Source organism: Somniosus microcephalus, unplaced genomic scaffold (assembly GCF_052327205.1).
Source record: "Somniosus microcephalus isolate GS21.2 unplaced genomic scaffold, FLI_Smic_1.0 unresolved_chr1, whole genome shotgun sequence".
Taxonomy (NCBI): domain Eukaryota; kingdom Metazoa; phylum Chordata; class Chondrichthyes; order Squaliformes; family Somniosidae; genus Somniosus; species Somniosus microcephalus.
The window spans coordinates 62,561,948-62,583,567 of NW_028225179.1; the positions used below are offsets into that span (position 1 = coordinate 62,561,948).

The 21,620-nt window shown below is 61.0% G+C and overlaps 1 protein-coding gene across 1 annotated transcript in view; it reads right to left on the minus strand.

Annotated features, from left to right (window-relative positions):
* LOC147095432 (integrin alpha-X-like) overlaps positions 1-21,620 on the minus strand; it is a 245,987-nt gene that overhangs the window by 88,715 nt on the left and 135,652 nt on the right. Inside the window, exon 10 of the mRNA XM_085973634.1 lies at positions 5,694-5,770. Within this exon, the coding sequence (XP_085829760.1) occupies positions 5,694-5,770 (77 nt within the window). The remainder of the gene's footprint in view (positions 1-5,693; positions 5,771-21,620) is intronic.

Genomic DNA, 21,620 nt, shown 5'->3' on the forward strand with positions numbered 1-21,620 from the left:
CACTGTGTACAGTTTCAGCCTGGTTAGACCACACTTGGAGCACTGTGTACAGTTCTGGTCTGGTTAGACAACACTTGGAGCACTGTGTACCGTTCTGGTCTGGCTAGACCACACTTGGAGAACTGTGCATAGTTCTGGTCTGGTTAGACCACACTTGGAACACTGTGTACAGTTCTGGTCTGGTGAGACCTCACTTGGAGCACTGTGTACAGTTCTGGTCTGGTTAGACCACACTTGGAGCACTGTGCACAGTTCTGGTCTGGTTAGACCACACTGGGAGCACTGTGCACAGCTCCAGTCTGGTTAGACCACACTGGGAGCACTGTGCACAGCTCCAGTCTGGTTAGACCACACTTGGAGCACTGGGCACAGTTCTGGTCTGGTTAGACCTCACTGTCAACCGTGAGGGTTTATGGAGTGCCCTCCTCAAATTCGGCTGCCCTCAAAAGTTTGTCACCATCATCCACCTGCTTCACGACGACATGCATGCCGTGATCCTGACCAACGGTTCCACCACAGACCCAATTCACATACGAACCGGGGTCAAGCAAGGCTGTGTCATCGCATCAATGCTCTTCTCTATCTTCCTTGCTGCAATGCTCCATCTCACCCTCTGTAAGCTCCCCACTAGAGTGGAGCTAATTTACAGAACAAATGGGAAACTGTTCAACCTCCGTCGCCTCCAGTCAAGATCCAAGGTCGTCCCATCCTCTGTCGTCGAATTACAGTATGCAGATGACGTTTGCGTCGGCGCTCACTCGGAAGTCGAACTCCAAACCATCATAAACACCTTCACCGAAGCATACGAGAGCATGGGCCTTACGCTAAACATCCGTAAGACAAAGGTCCTCTACCAACCTGCCCCTGCCACACAGTGCTGCCCCCCACTTATCAAAATCCACAACAAGGCCTTGGACAACGTGGACCACTTTCCATACCTCGGGAGCCTACTGTCAACAAGGGCAGACATCGACGATCGCCTTCAGTGTGCCAGTGCAGCCTTCAGGCGCCTGAGGAAGAGAGTGTTTGAAGACCAGGTCCTCAAACCCGGCACTAAGCTCATGGTCTACAGAGCAGCAGTGATACCCGCCCTGCTGTATGCCTCAGGCATGGACCATGTACAGCAGGCACCTCAAAGCACTGGAGAGGTACCACCAATGCTGACTCCACAAGATCCTGCAAATCCATTGGCAGGATAGGCACACCAACGTCAGTGTTCCTGCTCAGGCCAACATCCCCAGCATCGAAGCTTTGACCATGCTCGATCAGCTCCGATGGACGGGTCACATTGTCCGCATGCCCGATACGACACTCCCAAAACAAGCGTTCTACTCGGAGCTCCGGCACAGCAAGAGTGCTACAGGTGGGCAGAGGAAGCACTTCTAGGACACCCTCAAAGTGTCCTTGAAAAAGTGTAACATCCCCATCGACACATGGGAATCCCTGGCCCAAGACCGCACAAAATGGAGGAGAAGCATCCGGGAAGGCGCTGAGCACCTCGAGTCTCTTTGCTGGGAGCAAGCGGGAGCCAAGCGCAGGCAGCGCACGTCAATCCAAGCACCCCACCCACCCGCCCCTTCAACCACCATCTACCCCACCTGTGACAGAAATTAGGTCCCGCATTGGACTCAACAGTCACATGAGAACTCATTGTTAGTGTGGACGGCAGTCATCCTCGATTCCGAGGGACTGCCTAAGAAGAAGGAGGTCTGGTTAGCCCACACTTGGAGCACTGTGCACAGTACTGGTCTGGTTCGACCACACTTAGGGCACTGTACACAGTTCTGGTCTGGTTAGCCCACTCTTGGAGCACTGTGCACAGTTCTGGTCTGGTTAGACCACACTTGGAGCAATGTGCGCAGTTCTGGTCGGGTTAGACCACACTTGGAGCACTGTGGACAGTTCTGGTCTGGTTAGACCAAACTTGGAGCACTGTGCACAGTTCTGGTCTGGTTAGACCACACTTCGAGTACTGTGCACAGTTCTGGTCTGGTTAGACCACACTTGGAGCACTGTGCACAGTTCTGGTCTGGTTAGACCACACTTGGAGCACTGGGCACAGTTCTGGTCTGGTTAGACCACACTTGGAGCACTGTGCACAGTTGTGGTCTGGTTAGACCACACTTCGAGCACTGTGCACAGTTGTGGTCTAGTTAGACCACACTTGGAGCACTGTGCACAGTTCTGGTCTGGTTAGACTACACTTGGAGCACTGTGCACAGTTCTGATTTGGTGAGACCACACTTGGAGCACTGTGACCTGTTCTGGTCTGGGTAGACCACACTTGGAGCACTGGGCACAGTTCTGGTCTGGTTAGACCACACTTGGAGCAGTGTGCACAGTTCTGGTCTGGTTAGATCACACTTGGAGCACTGTGCACAGTTCTGGTCTGGTTAGACCACACTTGGAGCACTGTGCACAGTTCTGGTCTGGATAGACCTCACTTGGAGCACTGTGCACAGTTCTGGCCTGGTTAGACCACACTTCGAGTACTGTGCACAGTTCTGATTTGGTGAGACCACACTTGGAGCACTGTGACCTGTTCTGGTCTGGTTGGACCACACTTGGGGCACTGTGCACAGTTCTGGTCTGGTTAGACCACACTTGGAGCACTGTGCACAGTTCTGGTCTGGTTAGACCACACTTGGAGCACTGTGCAGAGTTCTGGTCTGGTTAGACCACACTTGGAGCACTGTGCACAGTTCTGGTCTGGTTAGACCACACTTGGAGCACTGTGCACAGTTCTGGTCTGGTTAGACCACACTTGGAGCACTGTGCACAGTTCTGGTCTGATTAGACCATACTTGGAGCACTGTGCACAGTTCTGGCCTGTTTAGACCACACTTCGAGCACTGTGCACAGTTCTGATTTGGTGAGACCACACTTGGAGCACTGTGACCTGTTCTGGTCTGGTTAGACTACACTTGGAGCACTGTGCACAGTTCTGATTTGGTGAGACCACACTTGGAGCACTGTGACCTGTTCTGGTCTGGGTAGACCACACTTGGAGCACTGGGCACAGTTCTGGTCTGGTTAGACCACACTTGGAGCAGTGTGCACAGTTCTGGTCTGGTTAGATCACACTTGGAGCACTGTGCACAGTTCTGGTCTGGTTAGACCACACTTGGAGCACTGTGCACAGTTCTGGTCTGGATAGACCTCACTTGGAGCACTGTGCACAGTTCTGGCCTGGTTAGACCACACTTCGAGTACTGTGCACAGTTCTGATTTGGTGAGACCACACTTGGAGCACTGTGACCTGTTCTGGTCTGGTTGGACCACACTTGGGGCACTGTGCACAGTTCTGGTCTGGTTAGACCACACTTGGAGCACTGTGCACAGTTCTGGCCTGGTTAGACCACACTTCGAGTACTGTGCACAGTTCTGATTTGGTGAGACCACACTTGGAGCACTGTGACCTGTTCTGGTCTGGTTGGACCACACTTGGGGCACTGTGCACAGTTCTGGTCTGGTTAGACCACACTTGGAGCACTGTGCACAGTTCTGGTCTGGTTAGACCACACTTGGAGCACTGTGCAGAGTTCTGGTCTGGTTAGACCACACTTGGAGCACTGTGCACAGTTCTGGTCTGGTTAGACCACACTTGGAGCACTGTGCACAGTTCTGGTCTGGTTAGACCACACTTGGAGCACTGTGCACAGTTCTGGTCTGATTAGACCATACTTGGAGCACTGTGCACAGTTCTGGCCTGTTTAGACCACACTTCGAGCACTGTGCACAGTTCTGATTTGGTGAGACCACACTTGGAGCACTGTGACCTGTTCTGGTCTGGTTAGACTACACTTGGAGCACTGTGCACAGTTCTGATTTGGTGAGACCACACTTGGAGCACTGTGACCTGTTCTGGTCTGGGTAGACCACACTTGGAGCACTGTGCACAGTTCTGGTCTGGTTAGACCACACTTGGAGCAGTGTGCACAGTTCTGGTCTGGTTAGATCACACTTGGAGCACTGTGCACAGTTCTGGTCTGGTTAGACCACACTTGGAGCACTGTGCACAGTTCTGGTCTGGATAGACCTCACTTGGAGCACTGTGCACAGTTCTGGCCTGGTTAGACCACACTTCGAGTACTGTGCACAGTTCTGATTTGGTGAGACCACACTTGGAGCACTGTGACCTGTTCTGGTCTGGTTGGACCACACTTGGGGCACTGTGCACAGTTCTGGTCTGGTTAGACCACACTTGGAGCACTGTGCACAGTTCTGGTCTGGTTAGACCACACTTGGAGCACTGTGCAGAGTTCTGGTCTGGTTAGACCACACTTGGAGCACTGTGCACAGTTCTGGTCTGGTTAGACCACACTTGGAGCACTGTGCACAGTTCTGGTCTGGTTAGACCACACTTGGAGCACTGTGCACAGTTCTGGTCTGATTAGACCATACTTGGAGCACTGTGCACAGTTCTGGCCTGTTTAGACCACACTTCGAGCACTGTGCACAGTTCTGATTTGGTGAGACCACACTTGGAGCACTGTGACCTGTTCTGGTCTGGTTAGACCACACTTGGAGCACTGTGCACAGTTCTGGTCTGGTTAGACCAAACTTGGAGCACTGTGCACAGTTCTGGTCTGGTTAGACCACACTTGGAGCACTGTGCACAGTTCTGGTCTGGTTAGACCACACTTGGAGCACTGTGCGCAGTTCTGGTCTGGTTAGACCACACTTGGAGCACTGTGCACAGTTCTGGTCTGGTTAGACCACACTTGGAGCACTGTGCACAGTTCTGGTCTGGTTAGACCACACTTGGAGCACTGTGCACAGTTCTGGTCTGGTTACACCACACTTGGAGCACTGTGCCAAGTTCTGGTCTGGTTAGACCACACTTGGAGCACTGTGCCAAGTTCTCGTCTGGTTAGACCATACTTGGAGCACTGTGCACAGTTCTGGTCTGGTTAGACCACACTTGGAGCACTGTGCACAGTTCTGGTCTGGTTAGACCACACTTGGAGCACTGTGCCCAGTTCTGGTCTGGTTAGACCACACTTGGAGCACTGTGCCCAGTTCTAGTCTGGCGAGACCACACTTGGAGCACTGTGCCCAGTTCTGGTCTGGCGAGACCACACTTGGAGCACTGGGTACAGTTCTGGCCTCCATATTACATAAAAGGAGAGAGAGGCACTGGAGAGGGTGCAAAGAAGATTTACTAGAATGATACCAGAACTGAGGTTACACCGATCAGGAAAGATTAAGCAGGCTGGGGCTCTTTTCTCTAGAAAAGAGAAGGCTGAGGGGTGACCTGGTAGAGGTCTTCAAGATTATGAAATGAATTCAATAGGGTAGACAAAGAGAAGATATTTCCACTTGTGGGGGAGACCAGAACTAGGAGCCATCAATACAAGATAGTCACTAATAAATCCAATAGGGAATTCAGGTGAAACTTCTTTACCCAGAGAGAGGTTAGAATGTGGAACTCGCTACCTCAGGGAGCAGCTGAGGTGAACTGCATAGATGCATTTAAGGGGAAGCTGGATAAGCACATGGGGGAGAAAGGAAGAGAAGGATATGTTGATGACATGAAGAGGGGTTGGAGGAGGCTCGTGTGGAGCACAAACACCGGCATGGACTGTTGGGCCGGATGGCCTGACTCTGTGCTTGAATTGTACATGTACAGGAGACCCTGGACACTGTGTGTTCCATGTTTAATCTTAGCCCCTTGTAGTAGTTTGACTCACCGATGTGAGGAGAGAGCTGAATCCTTCCTGACTCATCTCGTTTTGAAATGAAGTTGTGTTCAGTATTCCCTGAGTCCCTGTTGGAATTGGAAAGATTAAATAATTGGATTTCAGTGCAGTGAGCAAGCCTGGAATTAACCTTGCATTTCAATCCCAGTTTCAGTCAGCAGGGTTGAGGGACTAAAGTGTCAGAAGGTCGTGGGTTCGAGGTCCCCCCCACCCCGCCCCCACACACCAGAGACCCGAGCCCCCATAATCCAGGCCGACACTCTCGGGCTGCCAATACTGAGGGAGCGCCGCACCGTCGGAGGGGCAGTACTGAGGGAGTGCTGCATCGTCGGGGGGGGGTGGCAGTACTGAGAGTGCGCCGCACCGTCGGGGGGGCAGTACTGAGGGAGCGCCGCACCATCGTGGGTGCAGTACTGAGGGAGCGCCGCACCGTCGGGGGTGCAGTACTGAGGGTACGCTGCACCATCGGGTTGCTAGGACTGAGGGAGCGCCGCACTGTCGGAGGGGCAGTACTGAGGGAGCGCTGCACTGTCGCAGGGGCAGTACTGAGGGAGTGCTGCACCATCGGGGGGGCAGTACTGAGAGTGCGCCGCACCGTCGGGGGGGCAGTACTGAGGGAGCGCCGCACCGTCGGGAGGGCAGTACAGAGGGTGCGCTGCACCATCGGGGGGCTAGGACTGAGGGAGCGCCGCACTGTCGGAGGGGCAGTATTGAGGGAGCGCTGCACTGTCGGAGGGCTAGTACTGAGGGAGCGCTGCACTGTCGGCGGGCTAGTACTGAGGGAGCGCTGCACTGTCGGAGGGCTAGTACTGAGTGAGCGCTGCACCTTCGGAGGGGCAGTACTGAAGGGAGTGCCGCACCGTCGGAGGGTCAGTACTGAGGGAGTGCTGCACCGTCGGAGGGACAGTACTGAGGGAGTGCTGCACTGTCGGAGGGGCAGTCCTGAGGGAGTGCAGCACAGTCGGAGGGGTAGTACTGAGGGAGTGCCGCACCGTCGGAGGGTCAGTACTGAGGGAGTGCTGCACCGTCGGAGGGTCAGTACTGAGGGAGTGCTGCATTGTCGGTGGGGCAGCACTGAGGGAGCGCTGCACTGTCGGAGTGGCAGTACTAAGGGAGTGCCGCACCGTCGGATGGTCAGCACTGAGGGAGCGCTGCACCGTCGGGGGGGCAGCACTGAAGGAGTGCCGCACCGTCGGAGGGTCAGTACTGAGGGAGCGCTGCACCGTCGGAGGGGCAGTACTGAGGGAGCGTTGCACTGTCGGAGAAGCAGTACTGAGAGAGCGCTGCACTGTCATAGGGCCCATAATGAGGGAGCGCTGCACTCTCGGAGGGTCAGTACTGAGGGAGCGCTGCACTGTCGAAGGGGCAGTACTGAGGGAGCGCTGCACTCTCGGAGGGGCAGTACTGAGGGAGCGCTGCACTGTCAGAGGGGCAGTACTGAGGGAGCGCCGCACCGTCAGAGGGTCAGTACTGAGGGAGCGCTGCACTGTCGGAGGGGCAGTACTGAGGGAACGCCGTACTGTCGGAGGGGCAGTATTGAGGGAGTGCTGCACCGTCAGAGGATCAGTACTGAGGGAGCGCTGCACTGTCGGAGAGGCAGTACTGAGGGAGCGCCTCCACTGTCGGAGGGGCAGTACTGAGGGAGTGCTGCACCGTCAGAGGATCAGTACTGAGGCAGTGCAGCACTGTCGGAGGGGCAGTACAGAGGGAGCGCCTCCACTGTCGGAGGGTCAGTACTGGGGAAGTGCTGCACCGTCGGAGGGCCAGTACTGAGGGAGTGCCACACCGTCGGAGGGTCATGACTGAGGGAGCGTTGCACCGTCGGGGGGGCAGTACTGAAGGAGTGCCGCACCGTCGGAGTGTCAATACTGAGGGAGCGCTGCACCGTCGGAGGGGCAGCAATGAGGGAGCGCTGCACTGTCAGAGAAGCAGTACTGAGGGAGCGCTGCACTGTCAGAGGGCCCATACTGAGGGAGAGCTGCACTGTCGGAGGGGCAGTACTGAGGGAGCGCTGCACCATCGGAGGGGCAGTACTGAGGGAGCGTTGCACTGTCGGAGAAGCAGTACTGAGAGAGCGCTGCACTGTCATAGGGCCCATAATGAGGGAGCGCTGCACTCTCGGAGGGTCAGTACTGAGGGAGCGCTGCACTGTCGAAGGGGCAGTACTGAGGGAGCGCTGCACTCTCGGAGGGGCAGTACTGAGGGAGCGCTGCACTGTCAGAGGGGCAGTACTGAGGGAGCGCCGCACCGTCAGAGGGTCAGTACTGAGGGAGCGCTGCACTGTCGGAGGGGCAGTACTGAGGGAACGCCGTACTGTCGGAGGGGCAGTATTGAGGGAGTGCTGCACCGTCAGAGGATCAGTACTGAGGGAGCGCTGCACTGTCGGAGAGGCAGTACTGAGGGAGCGCCTCCACTGTCGGAGGGGCAGTACTGAGGGAGTGCTGCACCATCAGAGGGGCAGTACTGAGGCAGTGCAGCACTGTCGGAGGGGCAGTACAGAGGGAGCGCCTCCACTGTCGGAGGGTCAGTACTGAGGAAGTGCTGCACCGTCGGAGGGCCAGTACTGAGGGAGTGCCACACCGTCGGAGGGTCATCACTGAGGGAGCGTTGCACCGTCGGGGGGGCAGTACTGAAGGAGTGCCGCACCGTCGGAGGGTCAATACTGAGGGAGCGCTGCACCGTCGGAGGGGCAGTAATGAGGGAGCGCTGCACTGTCGGAGAAGCAGTACTGAGGGAGCGCTGCACTGTCAGAGGGCCCATACTGAGGGAGAGCTGCACTGTCGGAGGGTCAGTACTGAGGGAGCACTGCACTGTCGGAGGGACAGTACTGAGGGAGCGCCGCACTGTCAGAGAGGCAGTACTGAGGGAGCGCCGCACTGTCGGAGGGGCAGTACTGAGGGAGCGCCGCACTGTCGGACGGGCAGTACTGAGGGAGCGCTGCAATGTCGGAGGGGCAGTACTGAGGGAGCGCCGCACTGTCGGAGGGGCAGTACAGAAGGAGCACCGCACTGTTGGAGGGTCAGTACTGAGGGAGCGCCGCACTGTCGGAGGGGCAGTACTGAGGGAGCGCCGCACTGTCGGAGGGGCAGTACTGGGGGCGTGCTGCACCGTTGGAGGGGCAGTACTGAGGGTGCGCTGCACCGTCAGAGGAGCAGTACCGAGGGAGCGCTGCACTGTCGGAGAGGCAGTACTGAGGGAGCGCTGCACTGTCAGAGGGGCAGTACTGAGGGAGCGCCGCACCGTCAGAGGGTCAGTACTGAGGGAGCGCTGCACTGTCGGAGGTGCAGTACTGAGGGAGCGCCGCACTGTCGGAGGGGCAGTACTGAGGGAGCGCTGCACTGTCGGAGGGGCAGTACTGAGGGAGCGCTGCACCGTTGGAGGGGCAGTACTGATGGAGAGCCGCAACATCAGAGGAGCCGTACTGAGGGTGCGCTGCACTGTTGGAGGCTCAGTATTGAGGGAGTGCCGCACTGTCGGAGGGGCTGTACTGAGGGAGCGCAGCAACATCGGAGGAGCAGTACTGGGGGTGCGTTGCACTGTTGGAGGGGCAGTACAGAGGGAGCGCCGCACTGTCGGAGGGGCAGTACTGAGGGAGCGCAGCAACATCGGAGGAGCAGTACTGAGGGTGCGTTGCACTGTTGGAGGGGCAGTACAGAGGGAGCGCTGCACTGTCGGAGGGGCAGTACTGAGGGAGCGCTGCACTGTTGGAGGGTCAGTACTGAGGGAGCGCCGCACTTTCGGAGGTGCAGTACTAAAGGAGTGCCGCACTGGCGGAGGGGCAGTACTGAGGTTGCACTGCACCGTCAGAGGAGCAGTATCGAGGGAGCGCTGCACTGTCGGAGGGGCAGTACTGAGGGAGCGCTGCACTGTCAGAGGGGCAGTACTGAGGGAGAACCGCACCGTCAGATGGTCAGTACTGAGGGAGCGCTGCACTGTCGGAGGGGTAGCACTGAGGGAACGCCGCACTGTTGGTGCGGCAGTATTGGGGGAGTGCTGCACCATCAGAGGGGCAGTATTGAGGGAGCGCTGCACTGTCGGAGGGGAAGTACTGAGAGTGCGCTGCACTGTCGGAGGAGCAGTACTGAGGGAGCGCTGCACTGTCAGAGGGGCAGTACTGAGAGTGCGCTGCACCATCAGAGGAGCAGTACTGAGGGAACGCTGCACTGTCAGAGGGGCAGTACTGAGGGAGCGCCGCACCATCAGAGGATCAGTACTGAGGGAGCGCTGCACCATCAGAGGAGCAGTACTGAGGGAGCGCTGCACTGTCAGAGGGGCAGTACTGAGGGAGCGCTGCACCATCAGAGGGGCAGTACTGAGGGAGCGCTGCACTGTCGGAGGAGCAGTACTGAGGGAGCGCTGCACCGTCGGAGGGGCAGTACTGAGGGAGCGCCGCACCGTCAAAGAGTCAGTACTGAGGGAGCGCTGCACTGTCGGAGGGGCAGTACTGAGGGTGCGCTGCACCGTCAGAGGAGCAGTACTGTGGGAGCGCCGCACTGTCGGAGGGGCAGTACTGAGGGAGCGCCGCACTGTCGGAGGAGCAGTACTGAGGGAGCGCCGCACTGTCGGAGGGGCAGTACTGAGGGAGTGCTGCACCATCAGAGGGGCAGTACTGAGGCAGTGCAGCACTGTCGGAGGGGCAGTACAGAGGGAGCGCCTCCACTGTCGGAGGGTCAGTACTGAGGAAGTGCTGCACCGTCGGAGGGCCAGTACTGAGGGAGTGCCACACCGTCGGAGGGTCATCACTGAGGGAGCGTTGCACCGTCGGGGGGGCAGTACTGAAGGAGTGCCGCACCGTCGGAGGGTCAATACTGAGGGAGCGCTGCACCGTCGGAGGGGCAGTAATGAGGGAGCGCTGCACTGTCGGAGAAGCAGTACTGAGGGAGCGCTGCACTGTCAGAGGGCCCATACTGAGGGAGAGCTGCACTGTCGGAGGGTCAGTACTGAGGGAGCACTGCACTGTCGGAGGGACAGTACTGAGGGAGCGCCGCACTGTCAGAGAGGCAGTACTGAGGGAGCGCCGCACTGTCGGAGGGGCAGTACTGAGGGAGCGCCGCACTGTCGGACGGGCAGTACTGAGGGAGCGCTGCAATGTCGGAGGGGCAGTACTGAGGGAGCGCCGCACTGTCGGAGGGGCAGTACAGAAGGAGCACCGCACTGTTGGAGGGTCAGTACTGAGGGAGCGCCGCACTGTCGGAGGGGCAGTACTGAGGGAGCGCCGCACTGTCGGAGGGGCAGTACTGGGGGCGTGCTGCACCGTTGGAGGGGCAGTACTGAGGGTGCGCTGCACCGTCAGAGGAGCAGTACCGAGGGAGCGCTGCACTGTCGGAGAGGCAGTACTGAGGGAGCGCTGCACTGTCAGAGGGGCAGTACTGAGGGAGCGCCGCACCGTCAGAGGGTCAGTACTGAGGGAGCGCTGCACTGTCGGAGGTGCAGTACTGAGGGAGCGCCGCACTGTCGGAGGGGCAGTACTGAGGGAGCGCTGCACTGTCGGAGGGGCAGTACTGAGGGAGCGCTGCACCGTTGGAGGGGCAGTACTGATGGAGAGCCGCAACATCAGAGGAGCCGTACTGAGGGTGCGCTGCACTGTTGGAGGGTCAGTATTGAGGGAGTGCCGCACTGTCGGAGGGGCTGTACTGAGGGAGCGCAGCAACATCGGAGGAGCAGTACTGGGGGTGCGTTGCACTGTTGGAGGGGCAGTACAGAGGGAGCGCCGCACTGTCGGAGGGGCAGTACTGAGGGAGCGCAGCAACATCGGAGGAGCAGTACTGAGGGTGCGTTGCACTGTTGGAGGGGCAGTACAGAGGGAGCGCTGCACTGTCGGAGGGGCAGTACTGAGGGAGCGCTGCACTGTTGGAGGGTCAGTACTGAGGGAGCGCCGCACTTTCGGAGGTGCAGTACTAAAGGAGTGCCGCACTGGCGGAGGGGCAGTACTGAGGTTGCACTGCACCGTCAGAGGAGCAGTATCGAGGGAGCGCTGCACTGTCGGAGGGGCAGTACTGAGGGAGCGCTGCACTGTCAGAGGGGCAGTACTGAGGGAGAACCGCACCGTCAGATGGTCAGTACTGAGGGAGCGCTGCACTGTCGGAGGGGTAGCACTGAGGGAACGCCGCACTGTTGGTGCGGCAGTATTGGGGGAGTGCTGCACCATCAGAGGGGCAGTATTGAGGGAGCGCTGCACTGTCGGAGGGGAAGTACTGAGAGTGCGCTGCACTGTCGGAGGAGCAGTACTGAGGGAGCGCTGCACTGTCAGAGGGGCAGTACTGAGAGTGCGCTGCACCGTCAGAGGAGCAGTACTGAGGGAACGCTGCACTGTCAGAGGGGCAGTACTGAGGGAGCGCCGCACCATCAGAGGATCAGTACTGAGGGAGCGCTGCACCATCAGAGGAGCAGTACTGAGGGAGCGCTGCACTGTCAGAGGGGCAGTACTGAGGGAGCGCTGCACCATCAGAGGGGCAGTACTGAGGGAGCGCTGCACTGTCGGAGGAGCAGTACTGAGGGAGCGCTGCACCGTCGGAGGGGCAGTACTGAGGGAGCGCCGCACCGTCAAAGAGTCAGTACTGAGGGAGCGCTGCACTGTCGGAGGGGCAGTACTGAGGGTGCGCTGCACCGTCAGAGGAGCAGTACTGTGGGAGCGCCGCACTGTCGGAGGGGCAGTACTGAGGGAGCGCCGCACTGTCGGAGGAGCAGTACTGAGGGAGCGCCGCACTGTCGGAGGGGCAGTACTGAGGGAGCGCCGCTCAGTCGGAGGAGCAGTACTGAGGGAGCGCCGCACTGTCGGAGGGCCAGTACTGAGGGAGCGCTGCACCGTCGGAGGGGCAGTACTGAGGGAGCGCCGCACTGTCAGAGGGGCAGTACTGAGGGAGCGCCGCACTGTCGGAGGGGTTGTACTGAGGGAGCACCGTACTGTCGGAGGGTCAGTACTGAGGGAGCGCCGCACTGTCGGAGGGGCAGTACTGGGGGCGTGCTGCAACATTGGAGGGGCAGTACTGAGGGTGCGCTGCACCGTCAGAGGGTCAGTAGTGAGGGAGCGCTGCACTGTCGGACGGGCAGTACTGAGGGAGCGCCGCACTGTTGGAGGGGCAGTACTGAGGGAGCGCTGCACTGTCGGAGGGGCAGTACTGAGGGAGCGCTGCACTGTTGGAGGGGCAGTACTGAGTGTGCGCTGCACTTTTGGAGGGGCAGTACTTAGGGACCGCCGCACTGTCAGAGGAGCAGTACTGAGGGTGCTCTGCACTGTTGGATGGGCAGTACTGAGGGAGCGCCGCACTGTCGGAGGGGCAGTACAGAGGGAGCGCCGCACTGTTGAAGGGTCAGTACAGAGGGAGCGCCGCACTTTCAGAAGGACAGTACTGAGGGAGCGCCGCACTGTCAGAGGGGCAGTACCGAGGAAGCGCTGCACTGTCGGAGGGGTAGTACTGAGGGAGCGCTGCACTTTCAGAGGGGCAGTACTGAGGGAGCACCGCACCATCAGCGGATCAGTACTGAGTTAGTGCTGCACTGTCGGAGGTGCAGTACTGAGGGAGCGCCGCACTGTCGGAGGGGAAGTACTGAGGGATTGCTGCACCGTCGGAGGGGCAGTACTGAGGGTGCGCTCCATTGTCAGAGGAGCAGTACTTAGGGAGCGCTGCACTGTCGGAGGGGCAGTACTGAGAGAGCGCTGCACCGTCAGAGGAGCAGTACTGAGCGAGCGCCGCACCGTCAGAGAGTCAGTACTGAGGGAGCGCTGCACTGTCGGAGGGGCAGTACTGAGGGAGCGCCGCACTGTCGGAGGGGCAGTACTGAGGGTGTGCTGCACCGTCAGAGGAGCAGTACTGAGGGAGTGCCGCACTGTCGGAGGGGCAGTACTGAGGGAGCGCCGCACTGTCGGAGCAGCAGTACTGAGGGAGCGCCGCACGGTCGGAGGGCCAGTACTGAGGGAGCGCTGCACTGTAGGAGGGCCAGTACTAAGGGAGCGCTGCACCGTCGGAGGGGCAGTACTGAGGGAGCGCCGCACTGTCGGATGGGCAGTACTGAAGGAGCGCCGCACTGTCGGAGGGGCAGTACTGAGGGAGCACCGCACCGTCAGAGGGGCGGTACTGAGTGCGCGCCGCACTGTCGGAGGAGCAGTACTGAGGGAGCGCCGTACTGTCGGAGGGGCAGTACTGAGGGAGCGCCGCACTGTCGGAGGAGCAGTAGTGAGGGAGTGCTGAACTGTAGGAGGGGCAGTACTGAGGGACCGCCGCACTGTCGCAGGGGCAGCACTGAGTGAGCGCTGCACTTTCGGAGGGGCTGTACTGAGGGTGCGCTGCACTGTTGGATGAGCAGTATTCAGGGAGCGCCGCACTGTCGGAGGGGCAGTACTGAGGGAGCGCCGCACTGTCGGAGGGGCTGTACTGAGGGAGCGCAGCAACATCGGAGGAGCAGTACTGCGGGTGCGTTGCACTGTTGGAGGGGCAGTACAGAGGGAGCGCCGCACTTTCGGAGGGGCAGTACTGAGGGTGCGCTGCACTGTTGGATGAGCAGTATTGAGGGAGCGCCGCACTGTCGGAGGGGCAGTACTGAGGGAGCGCCGCACTGTCGGAGGGGCAGTACTGAGGGAGCGCAGCAGTGGCGGAGGGGCAGTACTGAGAGTGCGCCGCACTGTCGGAGGGGCAGTACTGGGGGACTGCTGCACCATTGGAGGGGCAGTGCTGAGGGAGCGCTGCACTGTCGGAGGGGTAGTACTGAGGGTGCGCTGCACTCTTGGAGGGGCAGTACTGATGGAGCACCGCAAAGTCAGAGGAGCCGTACTGAGGGTGCGCTGCACTGTTGGAGGAGCAGTATTGATGGAGCGCCGCACTGTCGGAGGGGCAGTACTGAGGGAGCGCAGCAACATTGGAGGAGCAGTACTGAGGGTGCGTTGCACTGTTGGAGGGGCAGTACAGAGGGAGCGTCGCACTGTCAGAGGGGCAGTACTGAGGGAGCGCCGCACTGTTGGAGGGTCAGTACTGAGGGAGCGCCGCACTGTCGGAGGGGCAGTACTAAAGGAGCGCCGCACTGTCGGAGGGGCAGTACTGAGGTTGCGCTGCACCATCAGAGGAGCAGTACCGAGGGAATGCTGCACTGTCGGAGGGGCAGTACTGAGGGAGCGCTGCACTGTCAGAGGGGCAGTACTGAGGGAGCACCGCACCGTCAGATGGTCAGTACGAGGGAGCGCTGCACTGTTGGAGTGGCAGCACTAAGGGAGCGCCGCACTGTTGGAGCGGCAGTATTGGGGGAGTGCTGCACCTTCGGAGGGGCAGTACTGAGGGAGCTCCGCACTGTCGGAGGGGCAGTACTGAGAGTGCGCTGCACCGTCAGAGGAGCAGTACTGAGGGAGCGCTGCACTGTCAGAGGGGCAGTACTGAGGGAGCGCCGCACCATCAGAGGATCAGTGCTGTGGGAGCGCTGCACTGGCGGATGGGCAGTACTTAGGGAGCGCCACACTGTCGGAGGGGCAGTACTGAGGGTGCGCTGCACCGTCAGAGGAGCAGTACTGAGGGAGCGCTGCACTGTCGGAGGGGCAGTACTGAGGGAGCACTGCACCATCAGAGGGGCAGTACTGAGGGAGCGCCGCACCGTCAGAGAGTCAGTACTGAGGGAGCGCTGCACTGTCGGAGGGGCAGTATTGAGGGTGCGCTGCACCGTCAGAGGAGCAGTACTGAGGGAGCGCCGCACTGTCGGAGGGGCAATACTGAGGGAGCGCCGCACTGTCGGAGGAGCAGTACTGAGGGAGCGCCGCACTGTCGGAGGGGCAGTACTGAGGGAACGCTGCACCATCGGAGCAGCAGTACTGAGGGTGCGCTGCACTGTTGGAGGGGCAGTACTGAGGGAGCGCCGCACTGTCGGAGGGGCAGTACAGAAGGAGCACCGCACTGTTGGAGGGTCAGTACTGAGGGAGCGCCGCAATGTCGGAGGGGCAGTACTGAGGGAGCGCCGCACTGTCGGAGGGGCAGTACTGGGGGCATGCTGCACCGTTGGAGGGGCAGTACTGAGGGTGCGCTGCACCGTCAGAGGGGCAGTACTGAGGGAGCGCCACACCGTCAGAGGGTCTGTACCGAGGGAGCGCTGCACTGTCGGAGAGGCAGTACTGAGGGAGCGCTGCACTGTCAGAGGGGCAGTACTGAGGGAGCGCCGCACCGTCAGAGAGTCAGTACTGAGGGAGCGCTGCACTGTCGGAGGGGCAATACTGAGGGAGCGCCGCACTGTCGGAGGGGCAGTACGGAGGGTGTGCTGCACCGTCAGAGGAGCAGTACTGAGGGAGTGCCGCACTGTCGGAGGGGCAGTACTGAGGGAGCGCCGCACTGTCGGAGCAGCAGTACTGAGGGAGCGCCGCACGGTCGGAGGGCCAGTACTGAGGGAGCGCTGCACTGTAGGAGGGCCAGTACTAAGGGAGCGCTGCACCGTCGGAGGGGCAGTACTGAGGGAGCGCCGCACTGTCGGATGGGCAGTACTGAAGGAGCGCCGCACTGTCGGAGGGGCAGTACTGAGGGAGCACCGCACCGTCAGAGGGGCGGTACTGAGTGCGCGCCGCACTGTCGGAGGAGCAGTACTGAGGGAGCGCCGTACTGTCGGAGGGGCAGTACTGAGGGAGCGCCGCACTGTCGGAGGAGCAGTAGTGAGGGAGTGCTGCACTGTAGGAGGGGCAGTACTGAGGGACCGCCGCACTGTCGGAGGGGCAGCACTGAGTGAGCGCTGCACTTTCGGAGGGGCAGTACTGAGGGTGCGCTGCACTGTTGGATGAGCAGTATTGAGGGAGCGCCGCACTGTCGGAGGGGCAGTACTGAGGGAGCGCCGCACTGTCGGAGGGGCAGTACTGAGGGAGCGCAGCAGTGGCGGAGGGGCAGTACTGAGAGTGCGCCGCACTGTCGGAGGGGCAGTACTGGGGGACTGCTGCACCATTGGAGGGGCAGTACTGAGGGAGCGCTGCACTGTCGGAGGGGCAGTACTGAGGGTGCGCTGCACTCTTGGAGGGGCAGTACTGATGGAGCACCGCAAAGTCAGAGGAGCCGTACTGAGGGTGCGCTGCACTGTTGGAGGAGCAGTATTGATGGAGCGCCGCACTGTCGGAGGGGCAGTACTGAGGGAGCGCAGCAACATTGGAGGAGCAGTACTGTGGGTGCGTTGCACTGTTGGAGGGGCAGTACAGAGGGAGCGTCGCACTGTCAGAGGGGCAGTACTGAGGGAGCGCCGCACTGTTGGAGGGTCAGTACTGAGGGAGCGCCGCACTGTCGGAGGGGCAGTACTGAGGGAGCGCCGCACTGTCAGAGGGGCAGGACAGAGGGAGCGCCGCACCGTCAGAGGGTCAGTACTGAGGGAGAGCTGCACTGTCGGAGGGGCAGTACTGAGGGAGCGCTGCACTGTCGGTGGGGCAGTACTGAGGGAGCGCCGCACTGTCAGAGGGGCAGTACTAAAGGAGTGCTGCACTGTCGAAGGGGCAGTACTAAGGGAGCGCTGCACTATCGGTGGGGCAGTACTGAGGGTGCGCTGCACTGTTGGAGGGGCAGTACTGAAGGAGCGCCGCACTGTCGGAGGGGCAATACTGCAGGAGTGCTGCACCGTCGGAGGGGCAGTACTGAGGGAGCGCCGCACCATCAGCGGAGCAGTACTGAGGGTGCGCTGCACTGTTGGAACGGCAGTATTGAAGGAGCGCCGCATTGTCGGAGGGGCAGTACTGAGGGAGCGCTGCACCGTCGGAGTAGCAGTACTGAGGGTGCGCTGCACTGTTGGAGGGGCAATACTGAGGGAGCGCCGCACATTCGGAGGGGCAGTACTGAGGGAGCGCCGCAGTGATGGAGGGTCAGTACTGAGGGAGCGTCGCACTGTCGGGGGGCCGTACTGAGGGGGCGCCGCACTGTCGGAGGAGCAGTACTGAGGGCCCGTTGCACCGTCAGAGGAGCAGTACTGAGGGAGCGCTGCACTGTCGAAGGGGAAGTACTGAGGGAGCGCTGCACTGTCAGAGGGGCAGTAGTGAGGGAGCGCCGCACCGTCAGAGGATCAGTACTGAGGGAGCGCGGCACTTTCGGAGGGGCAGTACTGAGGGAGCGCCGCACTGTCGGAGGGGCAGTACTGAAGGAGTGCTGCACCGTCGGAGGGACAGTACTGAGGGTGCGCTGCACCATCAGAGGAGCAGTACTGAGGGAGCGCTGCACTGTCGGAGGGGCAATACTGAGGGAGCGCTGCACCGTCAGAGAGGCCTTACTGAGGGAGCGCCGTAACGTCAGAGAATCAGTACTGAGGGAGCGCTGCACCGTCAGAGGAGCAGTACTGAGGGAGTGCCGCATTGTCGGAGGGGCAGTACTGAGGGAGCACCGCACTGTCGGAGCAGCAGTACTGAGGGAGCGCCGCACGTTCAGAGGGGCAGAACTGAGGGACCGCTGCACTGTTGGAAGGCCAGTACTGAGGGGGCGCTGCACCGTCGGAGAGGCAGTACTGAGGGAGCGCCGCACAGTCGGAGGGGCAGTACTGAGGGAGCGCCGCACCGTCAGAGGGTCAGTACTGAGGGAGCGCTGCAGTGTCGGAGGTGCAGTATTGAGGGAGTGCTGCACCATCGGAGGATCAGTACTGAGGGAGCGCTGCACTGTAAGAGGGGCAGTACTGAGGGAGCGCCGCACTGTCGGAGTGGCAGTACTGAGGGAGTGCTGCACCATCGGAGGGGCAGTACTGAGGGTGCTCTGCTCCATCAGAGGAGCAGTACTGAGGGAGCGCTGCACTGTCGGAGGGGCAGTACTGAGGGAGCGCTGCACCATCAGAGGGGCAGTACTGATGGAGCGCCGCACCGTCAGAGGGGCAGTACTGAGTGAGCGCCGCACTGTCGGAGGCGCAGTAAAGAGGGAGCGCCGTACTGTCGGAGCGGCAGTAATGAGGGAGCGCTGCACTGTCTGAGGGGCAGTACTGAGGGAGCGCTGCACTGTCGGAGGGGCAGTACTGAGGGAGCGCCGCACCGTCAGAGGGTCAGTACTGAGGGAGCGCTGCAGTGTCGGAGGGGCAGTACTGAGGGAGCGCCGCACTATCGGAGGGGCAGTATTGAGGGGGTGCTGCACCGTCAGAGGATCAGTACTGAGGGAGCGCTGCATTGTCGGAGGGGCAGTAGTGAGGGAGCGCCGCACTGTCGGAGTGGCAGTACAGAGGGAGTGCTGCACCATCGGAGGGGCAGTACTGAGGGTGCGCTGCACCGTCAGAGGAGCACTGAGGGAGCGCTGCACTGTCGGAGGGGCAGTACTGAGGGAGCGCTGCACCGTCAGGGGGCAGTACTGAGGGAGCACCGCACCGTCAGTGAGTCAGTACTGAGGGTGCGTTGCACCGTCAGAGAACCAGTACAGAGGGAGCGCTGCACTGTCGGAGGGGCAGTACTGAGGGAGCGCCGCACTGTCGGAGGGGCAGTACTGAGGGAGCGCTGCACTTTTGGAGGGCCAGTACTGAGGGAGCGCTGCACCATCGGAGGGGCAGTTCTGAAGGAGCGCCGCACTGTCGGAGGGGCAGTGCTGAGGGAGCGCCGCACTGTCGGAGGGGCAGTACTGAGGGAGCGCCGCACCATCAGATGGTCAGTACTGAGGGAACGCCGCACTTTTGGCGGCGCAGTGCTGAGGGAGCGCCGCACTGTCGGAGCGGCAGTACCGAGGGAGAGCTGCACTGTCGGAGGAACAGCACTGAGGGAGCGCTGCACTGTCGGAGGGGCACTGCTGAGTGAGTGCTGCACCATTGGAGGGGCAGTACTGAGGGTGCGCTGCACCGTCGAATGAGCAGTACCGAGGGAGCGCTGCACTGTCGGAGGGGCAGTACAGAGGGAGCGCTGCACTGTCAGAGGGGCAGTACTGAAGGAGCGCCGCACTGTCGGAGGGGCAGTACTGAGGGAGCACCGCACCGTCAGAGGGGCGGTACTGAGTGCGCGCCGCACTGTCGGAGGAGCAGTACTGAGGGAGCGCCGTACTGTCGGAGGGGCAGTACTGAGGGAGCGCCGCACTGTCGGAGGAGCAGTAGTGAGGGAGTGCTGCACTGTAGGAGGGGCAGTACTGAGGGACCGCCGCACTGTCGGAGGGGCAGCACTGAGTGAGCGCTGCACTTTCGGAGGGGCAGTACTGAGGGTGCGCTGCACTGTTGGATGAGCAGTATTGAGGGAGCGCCGCACTGTCGGAGGGGCAGTACTGAGGGAGCGCCGCACTGTCGGAGGGGCAGTACTGAGGGAGCGCAGCAGTGGCGGAGGGGCAGTACTGAGAGTGCGCCGCACTGTCGGAGGGGCAGTACTGGGGGACTGCTGCACCATTGGAGGTGCAGTACTGAGGGAGCGCTGCACTGTCGGAGGGGCAGTACTGAGGGTGCGCTGCACTCTTGGAGGGGCAGTACTGATGGAGCACCGCAAAGTCAGAGGAGCCGTACTGAGGGTGCGCTGCACTGTTGGAGGAGCAGTATTGATGGAGCGCCGCACTGTCGGAGGGGCAGTACTGAGGGAGCGCAGCAACATTGGAGGAGCAGTACTGTGGGTGCGTTGCACTGTTGGAGGGGCAGTACAGAGGGAGCGTCGCACTGTCAGAGGGGCAGTACTGAGGGAGCGCCGCACTGTTGGAGGGTCAGTACTGAGGGAGCGCCGCACTGTCGGAGGGGCAGTACTGAGGGAGCGCCGCACTGTCAGAGGGGCAGGACAGAGGGAGCGCCGCACCGTCAGAGGGTCAGTACTGAGGGAGAGCTGCACTGTCGGAGGGGCAGTACTGAGGGAGCGCTGCACTGTCGGTGGGGCAGTACTGAGGGAGCGCCGCACTGTCAGAGGGGCAGTACTAAAGGAGTGCTGCACTGTCGAAGGGGCAGTACTAAGGGAGCGCTGCACTATCGGTGGGGCAGTACTGAGGGTGCGCTGCACTGTTGGAGGGGCAGTACTGAAGGAGCGCCGCACTGTCGGAGGGGCAATACTGCAGGAGTGCTGCACCGTCGGAGGGGCAGTACTGAGGGAGCGCCGCACCATCAGCGGAGCAGTACTGAGGGTGCGCTGCACTGTTGGAACGGCAGTATTGAAGGAGCGCCGCATTGTCGGAGTAGCAGTACTGAGGGTGCGCTGCACTGTTGGAGGGGCAATACTGAGGGAGCGCCGCACATTTGGAGGGGCAGTACTGAGGGAGCGCCGCAGTGATGGAGGGTCAGTACTGAGGGAGCGTCGCACTGTCGGGGGGCCGTACTGAGGGGGCGCCGCACTGTCGGAGGAGCAGTACTGAGGGCCCGTTGCACCGTCAGAGGAGCAGTACTGAGGGAGCGCTGCACTGTCGAAGGGGAAGTACTGAGGGAGCGCTGCACTGTCAGAGGGGCAGTAGTGAGGGAGCGCCGCACCGTCAGAGGATCAGTACTGAGGGAGCGCGGCACTTTCGGAGGGGCAGTACTGAGGGAGCGCCGCACTGTCGGAGGGGCAGTACTGAAGGAGTGCTGCACCGTCGGAGGGACAGTACTGAGGGTGCGCTGCACCATCAGAGGAGCAGTACTGAGGGAGCGCTGCACTGTCGGAGGGGCAATACTGAGGGAGCGCTGCACCGTCAGAGAGGCCTTACTGAGGGAGCGCCGTAACGTCAGAGAATCAGTACTGAGGGAGCGCTGCACCGTCAGAGGAGCAGTACTGAGGGAGTGCCGCATTGTCGGAGGGGCAGTACTGAGGGAGCACCGCACTGTCGGAGCAGCAGTACTGAGGGAGCGCCGCACGTTCAGAGGGGCAGAACTGAGGGACCGCTGCACTGTTGGAAGGCCAGTACTGAGGGGGCGCTGCACCGTCGGAGAGGCAGTACTGAGGGAGCGCCGCACAGTCGGAGGGGCAGTACTGAGGGAGCGCCGCACCGTCAGAGGGGCAGTACTGAGGGACCGCTGCACTGTTGGAAGGCCAGTACTGAGGGGGCGCTGCACCGTCGGAGAGGCAGTACTGAGGGAGCGCTGCACTGTCGGAGGGGC